The 25,002-nt window shown below is 38.6% G+C and overlaps 1 protein-coding gene across 3 annotated transcripts; it reads right to left on the bottom strand.

Moving 5' to 3' along the window:
- Positions 1-555: 555 nt before the first annotated feature.
- On the bottom strand, positions 556-24,433 carry PRRG4 (proline rich and Gla domain 4). Of its 3 annotated transcripts, none has more exons than XM_064288322.1 (7): positions 23,581-23,702; positions 19,988-20,126; positions 17,125-17,288; positions 15,320-15,368; positions 13,502-13,634; positions 4,212-4,410; positions 556-950 (listed from the first exon to the last, which is right to left on the bottom strand). In XM_064288322.1, exons 1-7 carry the CDS (start codon positions 23,593-23,595, stop codon positions 906-908), a joined length of 744 nt encoding a protein of 247 aa, XP_064144392.1. In that variant the 5' UTR covers positions 23,596-23,702; the 3' UTR covers positions 556-905. The 3 variants fall into 3 exon arrangements, with proteins under 3 accessions (XP_064144392.1, XP_064144393.1, XP_023406526.1); XM_064288323.1 differs by lacking the exon at positions 19,988-20,126 and adding an exon at positions 24,350-24,433 and having other exon boundaries at positions 671-950; XM_023550758.2 differs by lacking the exons at positions 556-950; positions 19,988-20,126 and adding an exon at positions 24,350-24,433 and having other exon boundaries at positions 3,202-4,410.
- Positions 24,434-25,002: the final 569 nt, after the last annotated feature.

Raw genomic sequence — 25,002 nt, forward strand, 5'->3', positions numbered from 1 at the left:
AAGGTGGCCCAAATGTTTAACATGAAGTAAGTAATATTTTGTAATAATCCATGTTCATTTGTGTTATGAAACTTAACATTACTTAATGCGTTTCTCTTAAAGGTGCAGTGGTTAAACGCTCAGCTGCTAACCAAAAGTTTGGCGGTTCAAACCTACCAGCTGCTTTGTGGGAGAAAGATGTGGCAGTCTGTAATCTTTACAGCCTTGGAAACCCTATGGGGCAGTTCCATCCTGCCCTATAGGGTCGCTGAGCCCGAACCAACTCCATGGCAATGGGTCTTTGGGTTTCTCTTAAGCTGGAAGTACTACGTTACTCTTATAATTTAGCATAATATTATTATTATTTTCTGATTTTTCAATTATATACAGATATAGACCACAGAAATAAATTCAGTTTTAGGAATGTTCTAAGTTTGTCTCAAACAAATTTGGAGACAGACAATAAATATTAAAACTGTGTTTAAGAAAATAGCACTTTCACAGCTGCACCTAAATTGTGTAGATAGAATGCTAGCTCCACTGGGTGAAAGATATGCTCAGCAACACCATACTGTAAACACTGTTTAGAAGACAGGCAATGTGTTGTTCAGATTTAATTCATATAATGGCATTATGAATCATTGTATGCCATTATTTAAGGAAGGAGAATGCTTAAATAAAACAACAAGCAATATTCACTTAGTATAAAATGCCCTTAAAGTTTATTTACATATATAAGAGTGTATATAAAAGGAAATTCATTAGAATCAAAACACAATCAAGGCTTTAGGAAAAGTATATGCACTGCTCTTTTTCAGATAGTAAAAATATTGGTATATTTGTACTAGACTACCTTAAACTGTTAGGGAACTATTTTAAGCAACAAAAAAAGGGTTGGAGGAAATACACAGAGAAGATTGAAGGTATCAATATCTGTCACACATGTTCCAAAATGACCACACAGGCAGAATCTACGGAAGAATATAAATTTTTAAAAATTAGAGAAATGCTAGACATTCCAGTAACAGCGTAAATGTCATATACATTTCAAATCAAATAATAAGATTTTTAACTCACATCTGATCAAAACAAAACCAATAAGCCGATGAAACTGAGTTTTTGTTAAGTATTGGAAAATCTTTTTTTAATTTAGGTGAAAATATACACAGCAAAACACACATCCATTCATCAGTTTTCTACATGTACAATTCAGTAACACTGGTTACATTCTTCTTCTTGTGTCACCATTTTCTCTATCTCTACCCATATTGTTTGTTTCACCACCATTGGCTTAAACTCACTGCCCACTAAATGTGTCATCTATGTTTTAGAGTTACTGTTTACAATTTGATCTCATATAGATAATTGTTTAAAACAGTACAATGCTCATGTCAAATATTCAGACCTACTGGACCTAGCAAATCTTTTAGAAATAAAAAATTCTCTTGTACATATAGGAAAAGTATACACACACATAAATTATCTGAGAAATAGAAAAAATTGATTAGAATTTTAGAAGGAAACAGGAAATTTAAGAAATGGAGGCCACTGTTGTTCTAGAGTCCGTAATTGTTCTGAGAGGCTACACCCCTGTGTATTCACTCAGAGGGCACATTATTAAAATATGCAAATATTTGCAACGGTCACAGAATCTGTGTTCTCTTTATGATTTTTTTTTCTTTTTGAAAAGAGAATATTCCATATAGAATTATCTATCCTCCTGAAGATAAAACTTATAAATGTCCAATCTCCTTTTTATACCAGATTGCATTCATTTTCTGATTTTATTAGAGGGGAAAACTGTTCTAAATATATATATAAAACCTTGTTGTGTCAAAACAGATTTAATGGTTAACACTAATCAATTGCCTGGGGAAGAAGCACAAACAAAACAGATCAAACAAAACCAAAAATCCACCAAAAGCACAATAGGAATACAAAAAAAATGAATGAGATAGAAATATATAACAGTGATTTTAAATTAAAATATTTTCCTTTTAACCAATATGAAAAAAAAATAGCATTTGTCAATTATGGTTATATCACATTTTCTCTTTTATACTTGAAGTATCATGAACTTGACATTGGATGCTCTATAAATACCAGTGATTTTACAATCTTCATAATAAATTCTAGGTTCATTCAAGCTAGAGCAATAGCAGTACCCTAAATCATGGCAGATGACACATTTAGACTGCTGTGAGGGGGGTGGTGTCACCGGTTCTGAAGCTAGAATTGCAGTTAGGCTTTTGGGAGTTTATGGGCATAAATGAATTCAGGGGATTTTTCAAATTATGATTCTGTAAAAGATTATCAATATATTTGTTAGCCCAAGATACAGATATAGATATGGATATGACAAATGCTTGTAAATTTCTCTAACTTAGAATTAAGTAATAAGATCCCCAGATTTCATAATTTCAGACAGTGTCATTCTATGGGCATGAGATGGAACTGAAAAAGTGTGCTCGCTTATTCTAACCCCAGTTCTCACCAACCTGTTAGATTTTGGGCGAGATATCGTTTCATGTCTTAATCTGATTATTACAATGTGAGCAAGGTGGAGTTTGCCTCTGACCTTTTAGAGAGGTTTAAAGTAAGTGCAAAGTGCAAAGTTACATGAGAAAAAGTGCTTATGTAAAACCAAGGAATGATTAATAGCAGACTTTTTATAGGTACTGTGGGTGGCTTTAAACAGACCACTTTTCCTAATTAAATCTAGATGTTGCTAGATGACTTATTTGCAACAAGCACCTAAAGAGAGTCTGATACTCTTTGGCTGTCTGTAATGATTAAGATCTTACTTTTATCTGCCTTAAGACTGTGCTGTCTTAAGCATATCACACATGCACTGTAATATGGTTTATACTGCCTAAACATTTAACTCGGAAGGAATAATCAAATCCATGTGGCTTTCAGTCTCACCCCTGTAAAAATTATAAAACAAAATAAAGTTTTATCAATGATCTTAAATAATAGGAAAATGCAATACCTGGCAAAAACATCGAGAATAGAATTTTCTATCCCATTTCTCAGAGGCATGTTCTTTCTTGCCCTTCTTCAAAGTGGAAATAAATTCGTATATACACATACACACACAGACACACAAGCCTACCCACATAACTTGGTATACATACACACTCACTTCAGAGGTTTATAGCTTATACTCTATTATATTCTTGAGGAGAGACTGGTCATATATAAGGTTCAAAGAACACAGTATAGGTTAAAATGATTATCTAGGATGTTTTTCTTTTGTGTTCAGACATATTAACAGATGCAAGAGGTTGATGGTAAATTTAATCAATATTTTTTAGTAGCAGAAAATTATTTTTTCCAGATTCTCAAAGTATTATGTATAGAGTTCAAATCATTTTCAAGATAATTGCATGTAGTTTTACACAGATAATTTAGCTCTAAAAGATGAGTGAATATGGGCAACTGTATCAAGTTCTAGTCACTCCTAGATCTGAGGCCCAATTATTTATTTGATAGCGTAGCACTCCTTGCAAATTCTTGCCATTGCAACCCTGTACTCTCTGAAGAAATAACTCCATGTCAAGTAGTAGCATTTTTTTTTAAAAGAAAACTACTAACCCCATTCCCCATAATGAAATATGACTGATAACAACGGCTAACAACTAAAATCTACAAAGTATGGTAAATGCTATGCAATAATTTAAAATAAAAAACCAAACGATTATATTAAGGTCACCAATTTATATTGAAACATCAAATTCTATGAAGTATCTCCAACCAAAAACAAATCCCAATAAAGATTGAGTCCAATATCATGACTAGGAATAATCTAATGATTAAAAATTCTTACATTTTTTCATATTCAACACAAGAGGTCTACAACTTTTATCTGTACAAAAGGATACAAATTATTCACCAGTTGTAACTATGCCATCAATAAAACAGATTTTTTTGAACCATTAAAACAAACTTTATGAAAAAGCACTTTGCTCTTAACTGCAAGGCTAAGGAGTTGAAGTTTCCTATCAAGCTGATAATGATCAAGTTCAGGTCTAAGATGCAGACAGAACTTCCATGATCCAGTACAGTGCTTATTCCTCCTTTGCTCCCTGCAGTTTGTCATAAAGGGCTGGACTGACATGTCTTTTTTGATTCAGGGAGAATGAACCGTTCAAGTAACATAAATTCCCTATACCACCAAGATGGCAAGATTGGGCTTAGCGAGATGGGAGTGACATAGATTTTTTAAATACCCGAAACCCTTTTGTTGGCCCAGGATACGGAGGTGGTGGCGAAACATTGTGTTTTCTGGTCAGTGCCACTGCCTGTTCATAAGAAGGTAATCCTGTGTCCTCCACAGAAGGTGGCGATGGAGACAAGATGGTTTCCTCAGGTCTTCTGAAAATGATGGAGGGAGTGTGCCTGCCTCTCCTTACGTAGACGGCTGAAGAACTACACAAAGAGACAGCATTTAGGTTTACGAAAAAATAAAGGTTTACGAAAGGCAGCACTTTTAGGTTAAGATGGCAATATTAGAAAATCCAGGACTGTTTTGATAAAAATTGAATACAACTTATTAAGAGAACAACAGTTTTATTTAACTCACAAACTCAGAAAGTCTTGGTATAGTGAAAAGATCAAGAGCTTTGAAGTCAGACATGGGTTTGAAACCTGACTGTGCCATTTCATAGTTATGTGGCCAAAGAAAGGACCCTGGGTTGGGCAATTGTTTGTGCTCAACTACTAACCTAAAGGTTGAAGGTTCAAACCCACCTAGCAGGCCACAGGAGAAAGGCCTGGAGATATGCTTCCATAAAGATTACAGTCAAGAAAACCCTATGGAGCAGTTCTAGTCTGTTTAAAGTTTAAACACATGGTCACCATGAATAGGAATAGACTCAACAGCAACGGGTTTGGTTTTTTTGGTTGGTGGCCAAAGGCAAATTACTACCTAATTCAAGTCTCCATTTCCTCCTCTTTAAAATGAGGATAATAATAGCTATCTCACCAGAATTGTTTTGTGTGGATTAAATAAAATGTTGTATGCAAACCATCTAGCAGGGTCTGCTACACTAAAATAAGGATGGAAAACATGCCAATTCCCCATTCTCCACCTCCTGAATTAAAACTTTCTGAAAGTATGGTGTGAAACCCAAACCAGGCTTGTTGGCAGGCGGCACAGCTCCAAGCTGAGGGAATAGATGGCATAGAGATCATCACAACAGCTGATGCTGGTTTCTCTCCTATGTTCCCTCCTGCACTCCTGCTGCCCTGTCCATCTTTCCTAAGCAGCACTTTTATCATGTCATTCTTCTCAAAAGTCTAACCTGCAGCCTACTTTTCACTCCTTTGCCTCCTTTTCAAAGCCTCCTTTATTCTGGCCTCACCTTATTTTTTATAGCCCTCTGCCCTTGCCAAGCAGCCTCTTTATACTGCCCCGAATGTGCAATGACTTCTCAGCCTCTGTGATTTCACTGTTACTGTTTCCTTTCTCTGAATTTGGTCTCCTCCCTCTTCCACTGGGTTTAACCCTATATATATATATATATATATATTTAATACGGCCTACTTCATTCTCTACCAAGGAGCCCTCATGACGCAATGGTTAAGTGATCAGCTGCTAACTGAAAGGTCAGTGGTTCAAACCCACTAGCAGCTCCGCAGGAGAAAAGACCTGGAGATCAGATCCCATAAAGATTACGGCCTAGGAAACTGTATGGGACGATTGTACTCTGTCCTGTAGGGCTGACACAACAACAACCATTCAGTCCCAGCATTTTCACAAAACCTTGCCAGCTACACTCATCAATGAAGGTGGAAATGCATCTTGGGTCTGGTGTTTTGAGCCTACACTTTCTCTTCTCACCTGTAAATTATAAATTATTCAGTTGATCTGTTTAGACTATGAAGTTGGCTTTCTATGAATTTTCTAGGCAGAACTTAACCTCATATAGATTTGGTTATGTAAGATAAGATAATTAAAACTTATAGGTTTTCCCCAGCCTTTAGTCAATATTTACAATATTCTTCCTACTAAGAAAGAGTTTATCAAAAACCAAACCTGTTGCTGTCTAGTTGATTCTGACCCATAGCGACCTTATAGGACAGAGAAGAACTGCCCCACAGGGTTTCCAAGGAGCATGTAGTGGATTCAAACTGCCAGTATTTTGGTTAGCAGCAGAGCTTTTAACCACTGAGCCACCAGGGCTCCAAGAAAGAGTTTAGCAGACTCAAAATACGATAATCTTTTACAAAACTAAATCAGTCAATTTGTGATTTAGAACGTCTCTTTCCTTTGGAAGAAATAATGTGATCTGAAGTTGGAGGGAGGGAGAGAAAAATTACAGAGAGAGAAGAAAAGCAAAATTCTGTGTAAATCTAGGAACTGGATAATCAGCCCTTTAACAGTTGAGAGGTGACTGAGAGGATCACACGTTTACTTAGAGGGCTCAACACAATTCCTCCTCTGTCAGAAATCTGGAATGCATTCAGGGTAGGCCAGTCACTTGCCACATTCATTAGCTTGTGATGAAAAGTTTTATTTGCTTATCCTGAACAGGAGAGGCAGATATTTTCATTTGAAGAAATAAATGTTTCCATGTTGACGTTAAGATTTTAACAAATAGAAATAATGTATTATACCAAAGTTATTACATATCCACACAGTGTTTTTTTATGCATCCCACACCTTAAATGATTGAAATGAGAAAGTATGCACTGATAATATCTCAAAAACACGGGCAATATGTTATGCTTATTTTTCTCCACAAAATCTAAGAACTAAGAAATGAAAAGATCTTGTCTTCCATTTCTTGGCATGTTTTTCAGAGAAATGAGGCAAATGTTTCTCACAATGGTCTTCTTTTTTACTCCTTTCTTTTTCAAATATTCCCTTGCCCTCTGCCACTTCCAGACTTGCAAAATATAGAAAGAGAACAAATAACTCTGCTGAAGAATTTCTTGGGACAATAGATGAAAAGTACTTTAGTAAATATTTAAAAATCGATCCTAACATAAGAGAATGTCTAGTCAACCTAGTTTGAAATGGGGAATTGTTGCTGTGAGGATCAAAGGAAGACAATGGATATATATAAAAATGATCCGTGAGCTATAAAGCATTCTAGGGTACAAACATCAAGTATAATTAATCTAACTTTTAAAATCAGAGATGTCCAGAGTTTCTTATTTTGCAATAACATACGCAGAAGGCATGCATGAACATAGCACTTTGTTCCCTCTGTCTGAATGCTGCTTAGCTTCTTGTGCAGGGAAGAAGGTAGGAAATGAGTCAGAGACATGCAGCAGGAAGATAGTTGTGGTACAGAAAAGGAGAAAAATGAAGAAAAATGGGAGAAAAGAGAAGATGTCAGGCACGAGCACACTGTGCCATCATAGAAGGTCAGCAGTTCAAATCCACCAGCTGCTCTTTGGAAGCCCTATGGTGCAGTTCTACTCTGTCCTATAGGGTCACTATGAGTCAGAATGGACTCGATGGCAGCGGGTTTGATTTTGGTTTTTATCATAGAATAGACCTCAAACACCATTATTAAACTGGAGGGTATGAATGGGGTAAAAAGAAGGATAAAAGGCAAGATGAGTCTCCAAAAACAATTTTTGCGTATTTCTTCATTAACCTGTGAGTTTCCAAGACAATCCCAGCTTGTGGAGGAAATCAAAACAACAAACCTGTTGCTATCAAGTTGACTCCAACTCATAGCAACCCTATAGGACAGAGGAGAACTACCCCAAAGGGTTTCCAAGGCCGTAATCTTTTTGGAAACAGACTGCCAGATCTTTCTCCCATGGAGCAGCTGGTGGGTTCAAACAGACAACCTTTCAGTTAGCAGTCAAATTTCTAACAACTGCCCTACCAGGGCTACTTTTGTGGAGGAAGCCACATTGAATAAAACCTTAGTCAAAGATCCTAGAAAATGGAAAGACCCAGCTCTTTTCCTGTCTGTTAAATAAGGGAAATTAATAGAGGTCGGTCAGCTTAAAAGATAGTGGTGTAAGAAATATTAAATAAATTCTTTCTTATTTTGTCTCACTTCTCAAAATTTTTACTGGATTTACAGAGGCCTTTGACAAATCCTTAGTCCACACTCATAGGTCACATAATGCCTCAGTAAGCTTTTCAGGAATTCCAGCTTGAAGCTAGAATTACAATTAATGTTGTCTCTGTCCTCAGCCCTCTTTGTTGGCTCCTCCTCTTCTTTCTGCATCTTTACTGTCAACCAAAAAACCCCAAATTTGTTGCTGTGGAGTCGATTCTATTAATAGTGCCCTATTTTTTTTTTTTTTTTTTTTATAGGACAGAGTAGAACTGCCCGGTAGGGCTTCCAAAGAGGATCTGGTGGATTCAAACTGCCAGCCTTTTGATTAGCAGCCAAGCTCTTAACCACTGCACCACCTGAGTGCCTTACTGCAAACATTCTTTAAGTTTCTGTCCTTTCAGCACACGCAAAGAACTTGCCTACTCTCATTTTAATCATCCAACAGATACATGTCAATTCCACATCAGTAGCCCTAAACGTCTATCTTTTCTCGTTATCTCTAAAATGCCACTTTATTCTGTCAAAATCCAAATTAGTTTTTCTTCCTCCCAGTGTGTGTGTATGTGTGTGTGTGTGTGTGTATAGCCCTGGGTAATGCAAGCAGTTAACACAGTTGGCTTCCAACCCAAACGCTGGTGGTTTGAGTCCACCCAGAGATATCGCAGAAGAAAGTCTTGGTGACCTACTTCCCAAAAATCAACCACTGAAAACCCCAGGCAGCACAGTTCTACTCTGACACACACGAGGCCACCACGAGTCAGAATCGACTTGACAGCGACTGGGTTGGTATTTTTTAAAAATGTGTGTGTGTGAATATGTATATATATAAACCCATGGAAATCAAGTCAATTCTGACTCATAACAACCCTATAGGACACAGCAGAACTGCCCCCATAGAGTGTCCAAGGAACGCCTGGTGGATTTGAACTGCTAAGCTTCTGGTTAGCAGATGTAGCTCTTAACCACTATGCCGCCAGGGTTTCCTACATATATATGCCTAGAAAACCCAGTGGGGTCAATTCTACTCTGTCACATGGAGTTGCTATGAATTGAAAATCAACTTGACAGCCCCTAAGAACTAACAGGAGCCCTGGTGGCACGATGGTTAAGAGCTGGGCTGCTAACCAAGAGGTCGGCAGTTCGAATCCACCACCCACTCCTTGGAAACCCTATGGGGCAGTTCTTTATGTCCTATAGGGTTGTTACGTGTTTTATACATATATATATATATATATAAACATGTAATAACCTGTTGCCGTCGAGTCGATTCCAACTCACAGTGACCTTAGAGGACAGAGTAGAACTGCCCCATAGAGTTTCCAAGGAGTGCCTGGTGGATTTGAACTGCCAACCTTTTGGTTAGCAACTGTAGCACTTAACCACTACGCCACCAGGGTTTCATACACACACACACACACACACACACACACATATATTCTGTTCCTTTACAGAAGCTTAAGTTCAACTCACATTCTTTCAGCATCTCCTAGTTCTTTCTAATCAGGCATCAAGTCCTGCAGATTCTTCATCAAGACCAATTCCAGACTCATGACCGCACAGCTGAATTACTACACTAGCACCCTTACTGACTTTCCTCTGTTCTCCAGTTCCTCCCTGCTCTAGTACACATTACTTAAGTAAACCAGAATGTAAACTTCATGGGGCAGGCACTTTCTATGTCTTTACTCACCTCTGTGTTCCTAAGACCTAGTACATTGTCCTGTTCTCGAAATCTTTTCTCAAAGACCATTTTTCCTTTTAACCCTCTGCGTAAGTGGTCCTTCGTGTCTGGCAACTCAAATGTAAATTCCCTATAGCTGGCATTCCATTGATTTCCCCAGGCACTCATACACTTCATCAGAGCTCGTAAATCCCTGGTTAAGACTATTTTGATTATCCTTCCTACATGGGCCTTGATAGTACCCACCTTTGCTCCTGTAGTTCTACCTTCTTGAAACATTCTCCCTGTTAATTTTCTCCAAAATTCATATCCTCCAAGGAAGCTAACTGGAACGATGTAATGGGGTAGCTCCAATTATTATCCCAAATTTACTTATGGGAAAACTGAGGTGGAGTCTGCATTTAAATAGCATGCCCAAAGTCAAATAGCTTGGTACCAAGAACTCAAACCCAGGCATTCTGGCTAGGTGGACTGGGCAGCATTTCATTCTGTTGTACACAGGGTCACTGTCACAGATTGAATTATATCCCTCAAAAAATGTGTGTATCAACTTGGTTAGGCCATGATTGCCAGCATTCTGTGGTTGTCCTCCATTTTGTGATTGTAATTTTATGTTTAGAGGATTAGGGTGGGATTGTATCACCGCCCTTACTCAGGTAAAGGGAGTTTCCCTGGGGTGTGGCCTGCACCATCTTTTATCTCTCAAGAGATAAAGGAAAGGGAAGCAAGCAGAGACTTGGGGACCTCATACCACCAAGAAAGCAGCACCAAGAGCAGAGCGTGTCCTTTGGACCCGGGGTCCCTGTGCCTGAGAAGCTCCTCGACCATGGGAAGGTTAAGGACAAAGACCTTCCTCCAGAGCTGATAGAGAGAGAAAGCCTTCCCCTGGAGCCGACGCCCTGAATTTGGACTTGTAAACTACTAGACTGTAAGAAAATAAATTTCTCTTTGTTAAAGCCATCCACTTGTGGAATTTCTGTTATGGCAGCACTAGATGACTAAGACAGTCACTATGAGTTGGAACTAACTCGATGGCACTGAACAGCAACAACAGTTTGGCTCCAGAGTGTACACGCTCAACCACTATTACTATGGCTTCACCTGGGGTAGAAATAATATCCCTTGTTCTCTTCCCACAAACAGATATTGTGTTAAGATGAATGTGTTTTAGAAAGGAATCACATTTTATTACATTTTGGAGTAAAAAATACTGTAGGAAACACAAATGAAATGCTGCAATAAAAAAATTTGGAGAGACTCTCTTAATGACTTATAAGTATGGCACTTGAAATATATCTAAGACATGTTGTTACTTGACAAAGGCAAGTTGCAAACAGACATTTCTTTCTACAGTCATAAAATATGATAGTATATGTGTGAAAAAAATCTGGACACCAAATTCATAATAGCAGTTATCTCTGAAAAGCAGAATTGTGGGGACCTTCACTTTTGATATATCTTTCCATAATATTTGAACTTTTAAATAACATACCTGTGTTATTTTTGTAGGCACAAAATAGAATAAAATTTATTTAAAGACCTTCATCTCCTTTATCAATACATTTTCAGATACTCCCATTGTAACAAATGATTTTTAAGTGATTCATGGCAGATGAAATGAAACTGCTTACTTTAAACCTTCTTTAAGAAAAATACTTGTACTAAATTTCAGAAAAAATATGTATCTTTTACATTTACTAATTTCATTTAGGTGCACATATATGCAAAAGTTTCTTTTTTTAATGAGTAAACTTTCAGAAACTCTAATTTTGATAAACTAATAATCAAGGGCATAACAGTCATTCTTAAGGAAAGAATACTATGGAACTTTATGAGGAATTAGGGAACTTTGAGAGAAATCAGAGATTGTTCCCTTCACCTCACAGATGAGCAAAGCTCAGAAAATCAAGGAATTTGCTTCAAACTCAGAGCTAAATAATGGCAGAACTAACATGAGAACCTTTCCTCCATATATCGTATTATTTCTATTTGCTGTGAGATAATTAAGAACAGCCTGACTCCAATTAATTAGAAGAGTTATGATTCAAGCCTTCTGGTTACATAAAGGTCTACTTGTATATTGCATTTAGAGTTGAGCAGTTGTATAATCCTCTTTTAAAATGGACAAAAGTTTTAAAAATTCAACCAAATAAACATAATTTTTTGATGCTACGTTATTTTAATTATTTTTATTTTTTACCATGACTCTCCCTCAATGAAATTTTAGAGCCATTATATCATTAAGATCATTTTCAAATGATCTTAAAGTAGTTTTCAAATTCAGGAAATTTAACACTGGTTCAATACTAATATCTAAATAGCCAGTCCATATGTGAATTTACCCCAAAGTTCTTTATAGCACTTTATCTTTTGCTTCACGACCCAGTCCAGGACCACACATTGCATTTAGCTATCATGTCTCTTTACTTTAATTTGGAATAGTTAGTTCATCAGCATTCCTTTGTGTTTTATGATATTGATATTTTTTGAAGACTATAGGTCTGTTGTTTGTAGAATTTAAATTTTACTTAATATGAGTTGAAAGTGATCCTTAACTTTGAAGATACAAAGTCTTCTAATAGAATAAAAAAGAATATTTTATATTTTATTGGAAAGGTACAAAAACACCACCCATTTGCAGAAAAGATAAATTAAATGTCTAACCTATCACAAAAGAGTACATCTGGTTACCGCCACGAGCTTGCTCACAGAACTTGAAAGTGTGAAAAAAAAAAGTGTGAGTAAGGATATATAAACAATATCAATCTCTAATAGCCTGTTCAGCCTGGAGCTTTTTTGATTAGGTTATTTCTATACTTAGATATCTATAATTATTGGGAAGAAAATCAGCCCTTTTTAATAAGGGTGTTGAGGATCTCTTATGCAAAAAACTATGGCTTTTGTGAATCTCAATGCACTTTATTAATGTGCTATTATCCTCAAGTGGTAACCATTATATTTTATTCATTTTTGTTTAATTGAAAGTATCAATAAAAATAGTTGAATTAAAAAGCCAGTTACACGATTTCTACTTGTTTCTATTAACTGTATGATGCAGAGTAAACTATGGGACTTCTTGCCTCTGGATGTGTGCTGAGTCAATTATGACTCACAGTGACCCTACAGAACAGAGTAGAACTGCCCCATATGGTTTCCTAGGTGGTTATCTTTACAGGAGCAGATCTCCTTGGGTCTTTTCTCCCACAGAGCTGTTGGTGGGTTTGAACTGCCAACCTTTCAGTTAGCAGCCGGATGCTTAACCACTGTGCCACCAGGGTTCCTTGTTTCCTGCTTAAGAAGGAAATATTGAAAAAAATCAAGCTGACACATGTAAAGCTTTCTGTATTCTTTTGAAGGACCTAAGAAATAGCATGATTATCTCATTTATGTTAAATTAGGCAACCAAACAACTGAGACATGGTTATGGACCAGAGAAGACTGGAGAGACATGACAGGTAAATGCAATATGGTACCTTTATTTGGATCCTGGAGCAAAAAGAGCACACCAATGTAAACACTGGTGAAATCTAAAAAACATCCGGAATTTAGTTAATAGTAATGCACTGAAGTTGGTCTCTTAGTTCTGACAAATGCACTATGGTAATGTAAGATGTTAACAATGGGGGAAACTGGGTGAAAGGAATACAGACACTGTCTACTGTCTTTTCAAATTTCCTGTAAATCTGGAATTATTCCAAAGTAAAAAGTTTATTTAAAAAAAAAAAAAGTCAGCCATTTGCTTGATCCATTAAAAAATAGTAATATAGAATGTATAATGGTGAATTAAATATTTTTGCTTGGTACTTACCTTGGATGTCGCTGTCTATTACACTTTGTGATACAAAGATAGTAACCAAGTAATCCGAAGATAACCAAAAGTACTCCAGCAGCAATTAATCCAGTCAGAAGGCCCATAACGTCGATTTTCTCTCTGTTATCATCTTAAGAGAAATTATTAAGATAACAATTATAACAACTAAAAAGCACCACATGTGGTTTCAATACATTTAACACTGAGTCCAAGCACACTATTAAGCACTTAATAATTAATATTGATTTCTTTAAAAAGTCTTTGTGCTAACTGAGTTCAGTACAACTAGATGGTGCCCGGCTATCAGCAGTGACTCCTCTGACAGGGATCACAACAGAGGGTCCTGGACAGAGCTGGAGGAAAATGTAGAACAAAATTCTAACTCACAAAAAAAGACCAGACTTACTGGTCTGACAGAGACTGGAGAAACCCTGAGACTATGGCCTCTGGACACCCTTTTAGCTCATTAATGAAGTCATTTCTGAGGTGTACCCTTCAGCCAAAGATTAGACAGGCCCATAAAACAAAACAAGACTAAAGGGGCACACCAGCCCAGGGGCAAGGACTAGAAGGCAGGAGGGGACAGGAAAGTTGGTAAAAGGTAACCCAAGGTCGAGAAGGAAGAGTGTTGACATGTCGTGGGGTTGTTAACCAGCGTCATAAAACAATATGTGTACCTGTTGAATGAGAAGCTAGTTTGTTCTGTAAAACTCTAAAGTTCAATTTAAAAAAAAAAAAAAAGGTGATCCCGCAGAATGCGGAAATGTCGAACATCATTAAAAAAAAAATAATGATAACCAATTACATGTTAACAAATAACATTTTGATGAAAAATAACTATATTTTACAAATAAGAAAGTTACTGATTTAAAAAAAAAGTCTTTGTGCTAGACACATTACCTGAGAAATTTTTAAATGACACTTCCTAAAAGCCCTAGTTATGGTAATTAAAATTTTCATTTATTTTAAACAGGTCATATTAAATGGATAATATTCAACACTGTGTGGGATAGATATATTTTTTGTTCAACTGGACATATTTAATAATAATTTTTAAGACAAATTTGTTAAGCAACTTCAGTGTAGCTATGTAATACAATCTCCCTTATAGCTGGAGCCCTGCCTAAGGGGAATAAAAGAATAGCTGGCAAAAAAATTAAAAAAAAAAAAAAAACCAACTAAAAAGCACCTAGAGATGAACAATCCAGATGAGATAAAGATCTCCCTTTTCTAAAAAAAAACAAAAACAAAAACCCATTGCTGTCAAGTCAATTCTGACTCACAGCAACCCTATAGGGCAGGGCAGAGCTGCCCCATAGAGTTTCCAAGGAGCACCCAGTGGATTTGAACTGCCAACCTTTTGGTTAGCAGCTGCAGCACTTAACCACTACACCACTGGGATTTCCATTTCTTGCAGTTACTTAATTCTATCCAACTATCTTAATTCATCTAGCATAAGCATCTCCTTCATTTGCAATGGTAAATAGGGGAAATAAACAGTTAAAAAAGAGTTTACTACTTGAAAACTGAGTCCTACTGATATTCTGTGCAAGTCTTGACTTAGCTGAGTTGTTTAAAACAGCTTTAAGCCTATCATCTCATTTCCCTAATATCTCACCAAACTTGATTTTCAGTGTGCAAATAGATGAATACGGCCTTCTCTGTCTTAGATGGCCCAGTGTATAATTAAGAAGTCCTCCTTGGATTTATAAGGTATGTATGTTGAGCAACAACCAAATTCAAACAATAAGATTAAATGTAATACAATAGAGAGAGGGTGAGAAAAACATTAAATTTGATCAGTTCTTGCCTTACTTGATTTTGTTGTCGGTCCTTTAATTGAATACTCCTGCCAAAATTTCATCTGTGAAAAAGGTAAAATTTCCAAGTTTATTTAATTTCTTTATTATTACTTTATTTGATCTCAATGGACCAAGACTAAGGGTGGTAAACTCTTGGCATGTGCAAGGGTAGGATACCAGTTTATTCAAGCCAGAGGGTGTGACTCATTCTAATTAAAGCACCACCACCCACAACTGCCTGTGCCTTCTCTGGAATTGGTCAGGGGATTATTGCCATTCCCAACTTTCTGTTATTATATCCTGCTATTCTCCCCTCACCTGCCTGGAGCCCCTGCTCAGGCATCACTTACTTTTCCCTCCAGATAATTATTTTTCCAATAAATGACAAGTTAGACTACTCTATTTCTAAAGAGTTGGCTCCCCAAATTATCCTGACTGAGAATAATTGGTGTGGAGTAATGGAAAATATCACATTAGAGAGGGTTGATGAAAGTACCAAAGCTGGAAGTTGAGGCTGTGGAGCCATTGTCATGTTCCCCAAAGACAAGGAGTCCAAATCTTTCTACATTAGGTGGGCCCTCAGTTTGCCAGGTTTTATTGAAAGGTATTTACTGATTTAGAAAAACAACCCTGAGACAGCTCTTGAGAGAGAATCAAAGCTGTTTTTAAGGAACCATGATAAAATTAGAAAATGGATTGTGGAAAAACAGAATAAAATCCCAAGAGGCACAACTACAAAGTTTGCTTGGTTTTCCCTCTCTCACAGATGTGGCAAATACTTGTAGGGGATTTTCTACGGAAGAATGCAGAATTTGGTTTCATCATATTGGCATATCTGCATTTGGAAAAAGAAACCAAGAGAGGTCTTATTGACTAAAGAGTAAAACGGAACTCTCAAGGAAGGGAAAAAAGAGCTGGGGATACTTAATGTAAAAGTAAAAATTTGGGGTCATTTAACATTTTTTTAAGAATATGCCAGATTATAACAGGAATGGTGCTGGCTACCTGTTTTTCACCTTAACAAGATTAGCAGATACAATTTAATTACATTTTAAGTAAATTACACAGATATAAAAAAAAAAAATTCACCAAATGATAAATTCCTGAAAAGCAAGGGCTATATATTTTGTATTCTCAGTGCCTAGTACAGTGCCAGACACATAGTAGGTTGTCAATTAATGCTTGAGATATAAATGCAGGTAATTAAAAAAAGGTAAGGTCATTTCTACCTCTAGAGAAGCTCTATGGTTCTTCAGATAGGAGAAATCCTCTAAGGCTTGAATAATTGAAGCCTAAACCTAAGGAGCCCCTGGGTGGCAAAAACGCTTAAGTGCTTTCCTACTAACTGAAAGGTTGGTAGTTCCAACCCACTAAGAGGTGCCTCAAAAGAAAGGCCTGTCAATCTGCTTCCAAAGTTTGTAGCCTTGAAAACCCTGAAGAGCAGCTCTATACTGCACACATGGGATCGCCATCAGTCAGAATCAACTCGATGGCAACGAGTAACAGCAAATCTGCCGAAGTCAGAGGACTGGCTCAAGTAATATTTGAAGTTTAATTCACTCTGCATCATGATAGTTTTTTAACATAATAAATATTAAACCTACAAAATCACAGCACAGTTAATAATTTGCTAATTACTATAAACTCTGTTAATAAAGTACAAAACCAGGTCTAAACAGGTTAATAAGTATTTTAAGGAAGTAGAGGTAACAGGTAGTCAGCCCTGATTTTGTTTAAAACATAAAAGTGTAACTGAAAGTGTCGCTTAAGTACAGTTTAATACTTTTCTAGCCAATTTAACATAATGAACCAAATTACCGTTTTATCTTCATCCACAAAAATTTCTCTAGCTTCCTCATAATTACAAAGTTCTTCTTTGCACTCTCTTTCTAGGTTACCGGGAGTGAAGAGTTCCAAATCAAATCTATTATACAGGAGGCGTCGATGTATGAAAAAGTTTGCTTCTTCTTTTGATCTAAAGACTGATAAATAAAAGGATTTCAAATATTGATAAAAGAGAAAATTCATTTTCATTGTGGAAAAAGTGATCGTTCTCTTGATGTGGCTAAATTGTATCTAACTTGCTTGTATGGTTTTAAATTTCAACAAAAAGAAGTAACTTCACTTAGAATAATTTCTACTGAATAGGAAATACAAATATTAGCATAATTCCTGAGCATACTGGAGTTATGTACAAAAATATTAACACAAACAAAAATTATTTAAACATCACTTTTCCCTCCAGATAATTACTTTTCTAATACAGTCACGTGCCGCAAAATGTCCATTAGGGCAATGTCCGACTGCATATATGTCCATGATCCCAAGCCCCGTAAAGCCTATTATATTAAAAATTCGAGGTAGTTACAATGGTTCACAATAACAAATGGGAGCTACTTTGCGATATGCATCAAAACATTATTACTGTATTGTTATGTTAAAGATGTTTTAGTGTATCTGGAAGTGTTTTTCTAATGTTTTTTATGCACAGATAGGTACATTACATACTATATACCAAGACAAACATTATACTGACATTAGATACGAACCATACCTAACGGTTCTGACTTACATACAAATTCGACTTCACAACTGATTTAGGAATGAAACTCATCATAACCCAGGGACTGCCTGTATATAATATGGTGTTCACACAAGGTTCAAATTACATAATGTTGTATTTCACAGAACATATCGTGGACGTTAAGCAATGTATGACTGGAAATGACAAGCCAGGCTATTCTATTTCTAAACGGTTGGTTCCCTGTTATCCTGACTGAGAATAATTAGTGAGGGGTAACGGAAAGAGTATTGGACTGAGAATTAGAAGACAGGGATTCTTAATTTTGATTTGACTTAGCTATTTGCTTATGTATCCTGAGAAAAGTCACTTATCTCTCGGATTGCCATTTCCTCATTTGTAAAATATGGGAATTGAACTAAATGATCATTAAGATCTCTTTAAGTTCTAAAATTATAAACTAGTACATTTATATTAACATTTTTATATTCAAGTTTATATTAAAACTTATAAATAAAATCATAAGCTAACTATCAGATTAATTAAAACACATTCAGCCCTTCCCAAAGGAGTAGTTCCCCGTTCCCCTCCCTCCCTGCAAGACTCCTTGGGGAGGTAAACGGTAAGCGACAGGGTTAAGCACAGGTTGACACAAAACCAAAACCTCCCACCATGGCAGTATTTAAAAAACAACCCACAAATGTTAAACTTGTTTTGGTGCCACACAAACAAAGCTTAAGCGATTTTGCTTCAGATTACATTACTGAGATTGGAATTCAGAAGCTCTCTATCCATCAAAAGCATAACAGAATGTAAGTCTTGGTATTTCTCACTGCTAACTTACACTAAAGGAAGAATATATTGAACTACACAATCGAAAGACAGCTCAGAATTGTTGAGAGAACATGGCTTGGAAGATAATGCTGATACACGAGCGACCTCAGGTTGCCGTTTATTCTTAGCCCTCTGAGAACAGCCATGTCATGTCCAAGATGTTTTATTTTTTTCCTACCAGTTAACCATCTTCCCAAATAGGTTTGAATCTTTTAGAGCTGTTTTGTCCAATACAGTAGCCACCAGCTACATATGGCTATTGAGCACTTGAAATGTGGCTAGTCCGAATTAAGACGCGTTATCAACTCCCAGGAAACCCTGGTGGCGTAGTGGTTAAGTGCTACGGCTGCTAACCAAAAGGTTGGCAGTTGGAATTTGCCAGGTGCTCCTTGGAAACTCTATGGGGCAGTTCTACTCTGTCCTATAGGGTTGCTATGAGTCGGAATCGACTCGACGGCAGTGGGTTTGGGTTTTTTTTATCAACTCCCTGGCAACTAACGACAATGTACTCTGCATGTAAGATGTGCTGTAAAATACATGCCAAGTTTCAAATATTTAGTATGGAAAAGGAACCCTGGTGGTACAATGGTTAAGCACTCAGCTGCTAACCAAACGATCAGAGGTTCGAACCCACCCAGCAGATCCCTGGGAGAAAAGACCTGGCCTATAAAGATTTCAGCCCAGGAAACCCTATTGGGTGGTTTTACTGTCACATAGTAGTTTTGAGTTGGAATTGACAACACACAACAACAGTATGGAAAAAAGAACGTTAAATATCTTATAAGTAATGTTTTATATTGATTACACGTTGAAATGATGGTATTTTGGGGTAAATTAAATACATCATTAAAATTAATTTCACTTATATCTTTTTGGGAAACTCTGATGGCGTAGTGGTTAAATGCTATGGCTGCTAAACGAAAGGTCGGCAGTCCAAATCCACCAGGTGCTCCTTGGAAACTCTCTGGGGCTTCTACTCTGTCCTATAGGGTTGCTATGAGTCGGAATCAACTTGACGACAGTGGGTTTGTTTTTATGGGTTTATATCTTTTTACCGTTTTTAATGTGGTAACTAGAAAATTTTAAGTTATTTATGTGGCTCACACTGTATTTCTATTGGCCAGTGCTGTTCTAGAGTGTCTAGCATATAAAGGCTATCTGAACCAAGGAGGGAAGCTGGAATGGGATAATTGGGGATAGTTGTTTTAAGAAATATTCTAAACGGAGGCTAGAGGGATCAGCGTGATGAAATATTTCTGTTATCTTTCCTCCTACTCCCAGTCAGTAAAGCACAACCAGGCAACACAACAGCACTACTGGTTCTACCTTCAAAATTCAGCAGGAATCCAACACTTCTCAGTACCTCCACCACTGCCATCCGGCCATCTGGGTGCAAGCCTTCATTATCTCTCACCTGGATTCCTGCAAATGGCCTTCTAAATGGTCTCCTTGCTCCCCATACAGTCTGTTTTAAACATGACAGCCAGAGTGATCCCTTTAAAAGGTAAGTCAGACTATGTTCCTACTTTTTTAAAAACCTTCTAGTAGCAATCCTATCTCCCTTGGAGTAAAAGGCAAAGCACTTACAATGACCCACAGGCCCTACATAATCTGGCTCCCAACCTTATCTTTTTTTTTTTTTTAATAATGTTTGATGGTGTTTTTGGTGAATGTTTACACAGCAAGTTAGGTTCCCATTTGACAATTTCCTCACAAATTGTTCAGTGACAATTGTTACATTTATCACAATGTGTCAAAATTCTTTTTGATTGTGTTGTTTGTTCCCTTTCCAGTACTCTAGTCTCCCTGCCCCCTTATCTTCACATCTTTGCTTTTGAGTAATTGTTGGCCCCACCCCTTATCTTTCTGACCTCATCTCCTGTCATTTTCCCTCACACGCTCTGTAGTAACTGCATTCTATTACAGCTACACACTCTGTTGTAACCAACACGCCCATTTCTCTCCTGACTTTGCAGTTGCTGTTTCCTGGGAGTGGAAATCTCTTCTTTCAGTTCCCTCTCTCACCTCTTTCAGGATTCTGTTCAACGTTACCTTTTCAGTGAGGACCTTCTTGACCGCAGCTGTTCTCTCACCCACCTCTGGTGTGCCCTCTCCCCTCCTGTACTTTGCTTTTCTCCACAGCACTTATCACCATTTCCAGTTCTATAGGCTTTACTTATTTGTTACTACTGTGTTACCCTGACTTGAAGGAAAGTTCCACAAAAGCATGGATGTTGGTACCTGGCACCTAAGAGGTGTTCAAAAATTACTTACTGACTAAATGAATGAACTCAACTTTACTATAGTGGGAAGGACCTAAAGTCTTTCAGCTGAGGCAATTCAACCCTGGTGGCATAGTGGTTAAGTGCCACAGCTGCTGGCCAAAAGGTCAGCAGTTCGAATCCACCATGTACTCCTTGGAAACTCTATGGGGGCAGTTCTACTCTGTCCTATAGGGTTGTGATGAGGCAGAATTGACTCGATGACAACAGGTTTGTTTTTTTTTTTGTTTGTTTGGTCTCATGACTCTCGACTTGGTGTAGGTTTAAACCACAGACTGCCTAACTTAGCTATGTTTACTGCATGAAGTCTAATTTCAGCATGGAGAATTAGAAACCCATCTCTGTCTTGGTACTTCTCCGATATACTCAGATTCTTAACTTTTATTGGCTAAAAAAGCAATAAAATTCTTCTGTTCAAGTCTGTCATCTGACTTTTAAAAATACCCTCCACCATGGCCTCCATAAAGCTACTGTCAACTTGAAGGGAAAAAATAAAAGACAGCTATAAACATTTTTAGTTTTCTCAAAATGATATTTATGCCAAAAAATGTCCTTACCCCTGTATTAAAAGTGTCTTCCAAGGGTTGCTCTTTGTCACACCTCTGAGTATGAAAGTTCTGATTCAGTCCATCAGCGGGTAACCTTAGACTTCACTCTTCAGTGCCAGATCAAACTTTTTCCTGCCTTCCTTATGATCTCAGGAGAAATACTGCCCTTTGCTATTCGGGTTCTAAGTAACTCTGAATTTGCTTCTAGTGGAAAATAAGCAAACTTCCCTGCTCTTAGGGTTTCCTTGGCTTCTGCGGAGTCCTCCCATTTTCCCTGTGGTCTTAGCTGAAGGATATACGGGTCTTTGCCCTTTTTTATCTGGCTCCTCAGATTCTTTTCCTATCTCCATTTTCTCCCATCTTAGATTATCCCAAGAGGCTGTCTATGTATTCCACTCTTTCAAATCCACCAACCCCGATATTCCATTCTTGTCCTCTCCCCTGTCTCCTCATGTTTTCTAAATAAGCATCTTTTAAGTCATTTTAGCTCTACTCTCTTACTTCATCAAAATTTATCCCAGGGTCCCTTCTTTTCCCAGTTAGTTTTCATATCTCAACTTATTATATTCCATTTGCAGGTAGAGAGCACTGGCTTCTGTGTAATACAACTCTACCAAGATTACTCTTTCCTCTGCTCTAGGAGCCCTCTGTTCCTACCTCTGTTACAGAATTTATGGAGTTTATCTGTTTACACCCTGCCACCCCCACTAGGTGAAGAGGTCCTCCAGGGCAGGTATTACCACTTTCATTTCTACACCTCCGGGACCCAGCATAAGGCCCAGCACATAGTATGCGTTCATAAAATGGTTACTAAATGAACAAATTAGCTTTAATGAACGAATTAGCTTTGCAGCTAATTTGTTCCCTTCCCACAGATATCTCTAGCCCTCCCCGCTCAAGCATGACCTCTAAATTCCGTTCACATTTTGTGATGTCCTGGGAGTGTCTTTTGTGCTTGTATCATGTGAATGAATGACTATACTCACAATCATTTTGGGGAGCAGCATCTAGTCCTACTGAATATGAGCCATCGCCTTATACATTAACTTATACTTGGAAGGTACCTAGAAGGGTCCCCTTCCAAAATGTCTCCCTGTCCCACTAGCTAGCCTATCCAATTGCCTAGAAGAATTCTACCATCAGTGTTTAATTCTTTTGTGTTAAAGGTGTTGTCTTATCTTAACACATACACACACACCCTGAGGAGGTTTAACACACTAAGCTGTATTAATCATTAATAAGTCAGCCAGGAGTATCAGTGTAACAGAGCCTTCCCAAACGAAAATGAGCTGAGAGTAGGCTCTGATGAAGATGGGATAAGGGACAGGAATGTGTGCAGAGGTAGATCTACCATGCTGGCACTAGGCCAAAAAGCACAAGGACTAGACAGGGAGAAGGAACTGAGATCTAAAAGCCATTTTTTTTTCTCCTCCAGTTTTTCTAGGTTAGACTTTTAAAATGTGGGGCTCAGGTTCAAGATGCTGGAACTAGTTTGTTTGCAAAATGCAACACACAAGGTGTGGGATTCTAGGTCAGCAAGTCCCAAAACCTATGCTCCTCTCAAGCTCTGCCTTTATCCAGATAATCAAAGTTTGGACAATTTAAAGCCAAAAGGACCTCAGAGACCTTTCTGCTTCTCGGCCCCATCATTTTACCAGTGAGGAAATTCAAACACAAAGGGATTAAGTAATTTACCCAGGGTCTCACAACAAGTCCAGACTAGATCCATCTTTCCATGAAGAATAAGTAATTATCCTCATCATAATTACCACATAGCCTCATCTAAAAAAACAAAACAAAACAAAAAGGCACTCACTGATTTTCAGCAGCTGAAACAGCTTTTCATTCAGTTAACCACAAACCAGGTCTTAATACATAGTTATCAAAGGAAACTCACAGAAATAAATTTGTATCAACTGTAGTTCAAAAAACACAAAAAAACCACATTACCAAACGAACCACAAATTAAACTAAGCATATTTTAGTGCAGCTGTAATTGCTGGGAGCATGCAATTTCAAATACTACACTTTCTTGGAATGCAACTCCAGTTTCCAGGAAGTTTTTTTCCGAAACCGAAGCCATGCTTACCTTCTTCTTTCGCATGCCTGGGATCCTTTGGACTTGTGCAATGAGGAAATGCGAAGGTAACTATGGACAGGTGGCTGAGTAGAACCAGAAGTTTAAACATAGTCTGGCAACTGTCAAACAAACTAAAACAAAAAACACGTCAAAAAAGCCCCTGGCTCAGCACTTCGAGTTTCTGTGAGATTTGAGTCACCGACCTGTTGTGCTCAAAGCCACAGCGCAACTGCGCCCCGTGCCGGTTTCGGCCTCCTAGGACCTACTCACCCTTGGAAAGCGAGCCCCCAAGAACGCCTGCGGTCAAGTGCGGTGCCCCGTAACCTAGTCAACCACCGAGTGGGTGACGCCGCTCCTTGCGCTCGAATCCGGCTGTGTCTGCCGGGCACGACCCCGAGGACACCCCCTCCGAGAAACCCCTTCCCCGCCAGGCCCGCACCTGCAGCCCCGGGCACATGTTCCTGCTGCCCCGGGGCCGGAGCCCCGTTGTTGGGTGGTCCCTGCGGCCGCCAGGCCCTCCGTCTCCGGCGCCCCCCAAATCTCGGCGACGCTTTGGGCCCGGTTCTTTGCAGGCCCGGGGTGACCCCGCGCTCGGGCCAGGGAAGCGCCTGCGGTCCTCAGAGGGGCGCCCAGGCAGACCTGGGGACGCGCGCGGTTCGGCTAGCTGTGGGGCTCCTGGGGGACCGCCGAGCAGAGCCGAGGGAGCGGAGGAGGCGGCTACCTGGAGAGCACCTGGTCGCGCCCGCCCCACCCCGCTCCTCCTCCCGGGCCGGCCTACCTGCGGCGAGCCGGCGGTGGGGTGGTGTCTCCGGGCGGCCGCGCTTCGCTCTCGCAGCCGCGTGGGTTCTGCCCGCAGCCCTGGGCCAGCCCGCCCGCCCGGCCGCCGCCGCCGCCAGCTCCCGCCCCGCCTAGGCGGAGGAGGTGGCCGGTTTAGATTCGTTTCTAGACTCGATTTCAGGAGAGCATTTTCAGTTCTCAGGGCTAAGCAGAGTGCCCTCCGCGCGTCCAGGGCTTTTCGCTTTGGGTTTCATTCGGTAGACGTCTTGTGATCACCTCAGGTCAGTGGTTCTCAAACTGTAGTCCCGGGACGGGAATAAAATATTCAAAAGTTTTACGGTCTCAAACTCAAATACACTTTGTTAGTAAAGTATAGGAAATGGAACGAGACATTACAATTGATCTATCTGATTGGGTCTCAGTCTGGGGGACGTCTCCAAGATCCTTTCAAGGGGTCTCCGAGGTCAAAAGTATTTCCAATAAGATAATAAGATATGATTTGCTTTTTTTCATTCTCATTCTCTCATGAATGTACAATGATTTCCAGAGGCTATTTGACATGTAATGATGTCATCATTCTGTCTGCAAATAGAATGCCTGCATGTGCATTCTTGGGTTTTCTAGTATTTTCAACGCTTGTAAGTTTTAGGGGGT

Source organism: Loxodonta africana, chromosome 7 (assembly GCF_030014295.1).
Source record: "Loxodonta africana isolate mLoxAfr1 chromosome 7, mLoxAfr1.hap2, whole genome shotgun sequence".
Taxonomy (NCBI): Eukaryota; Metazoa; Chordata; class Mammalia; order Proboscidea; family Elephantidae; genus Loxodonta; species Loxodonta africana.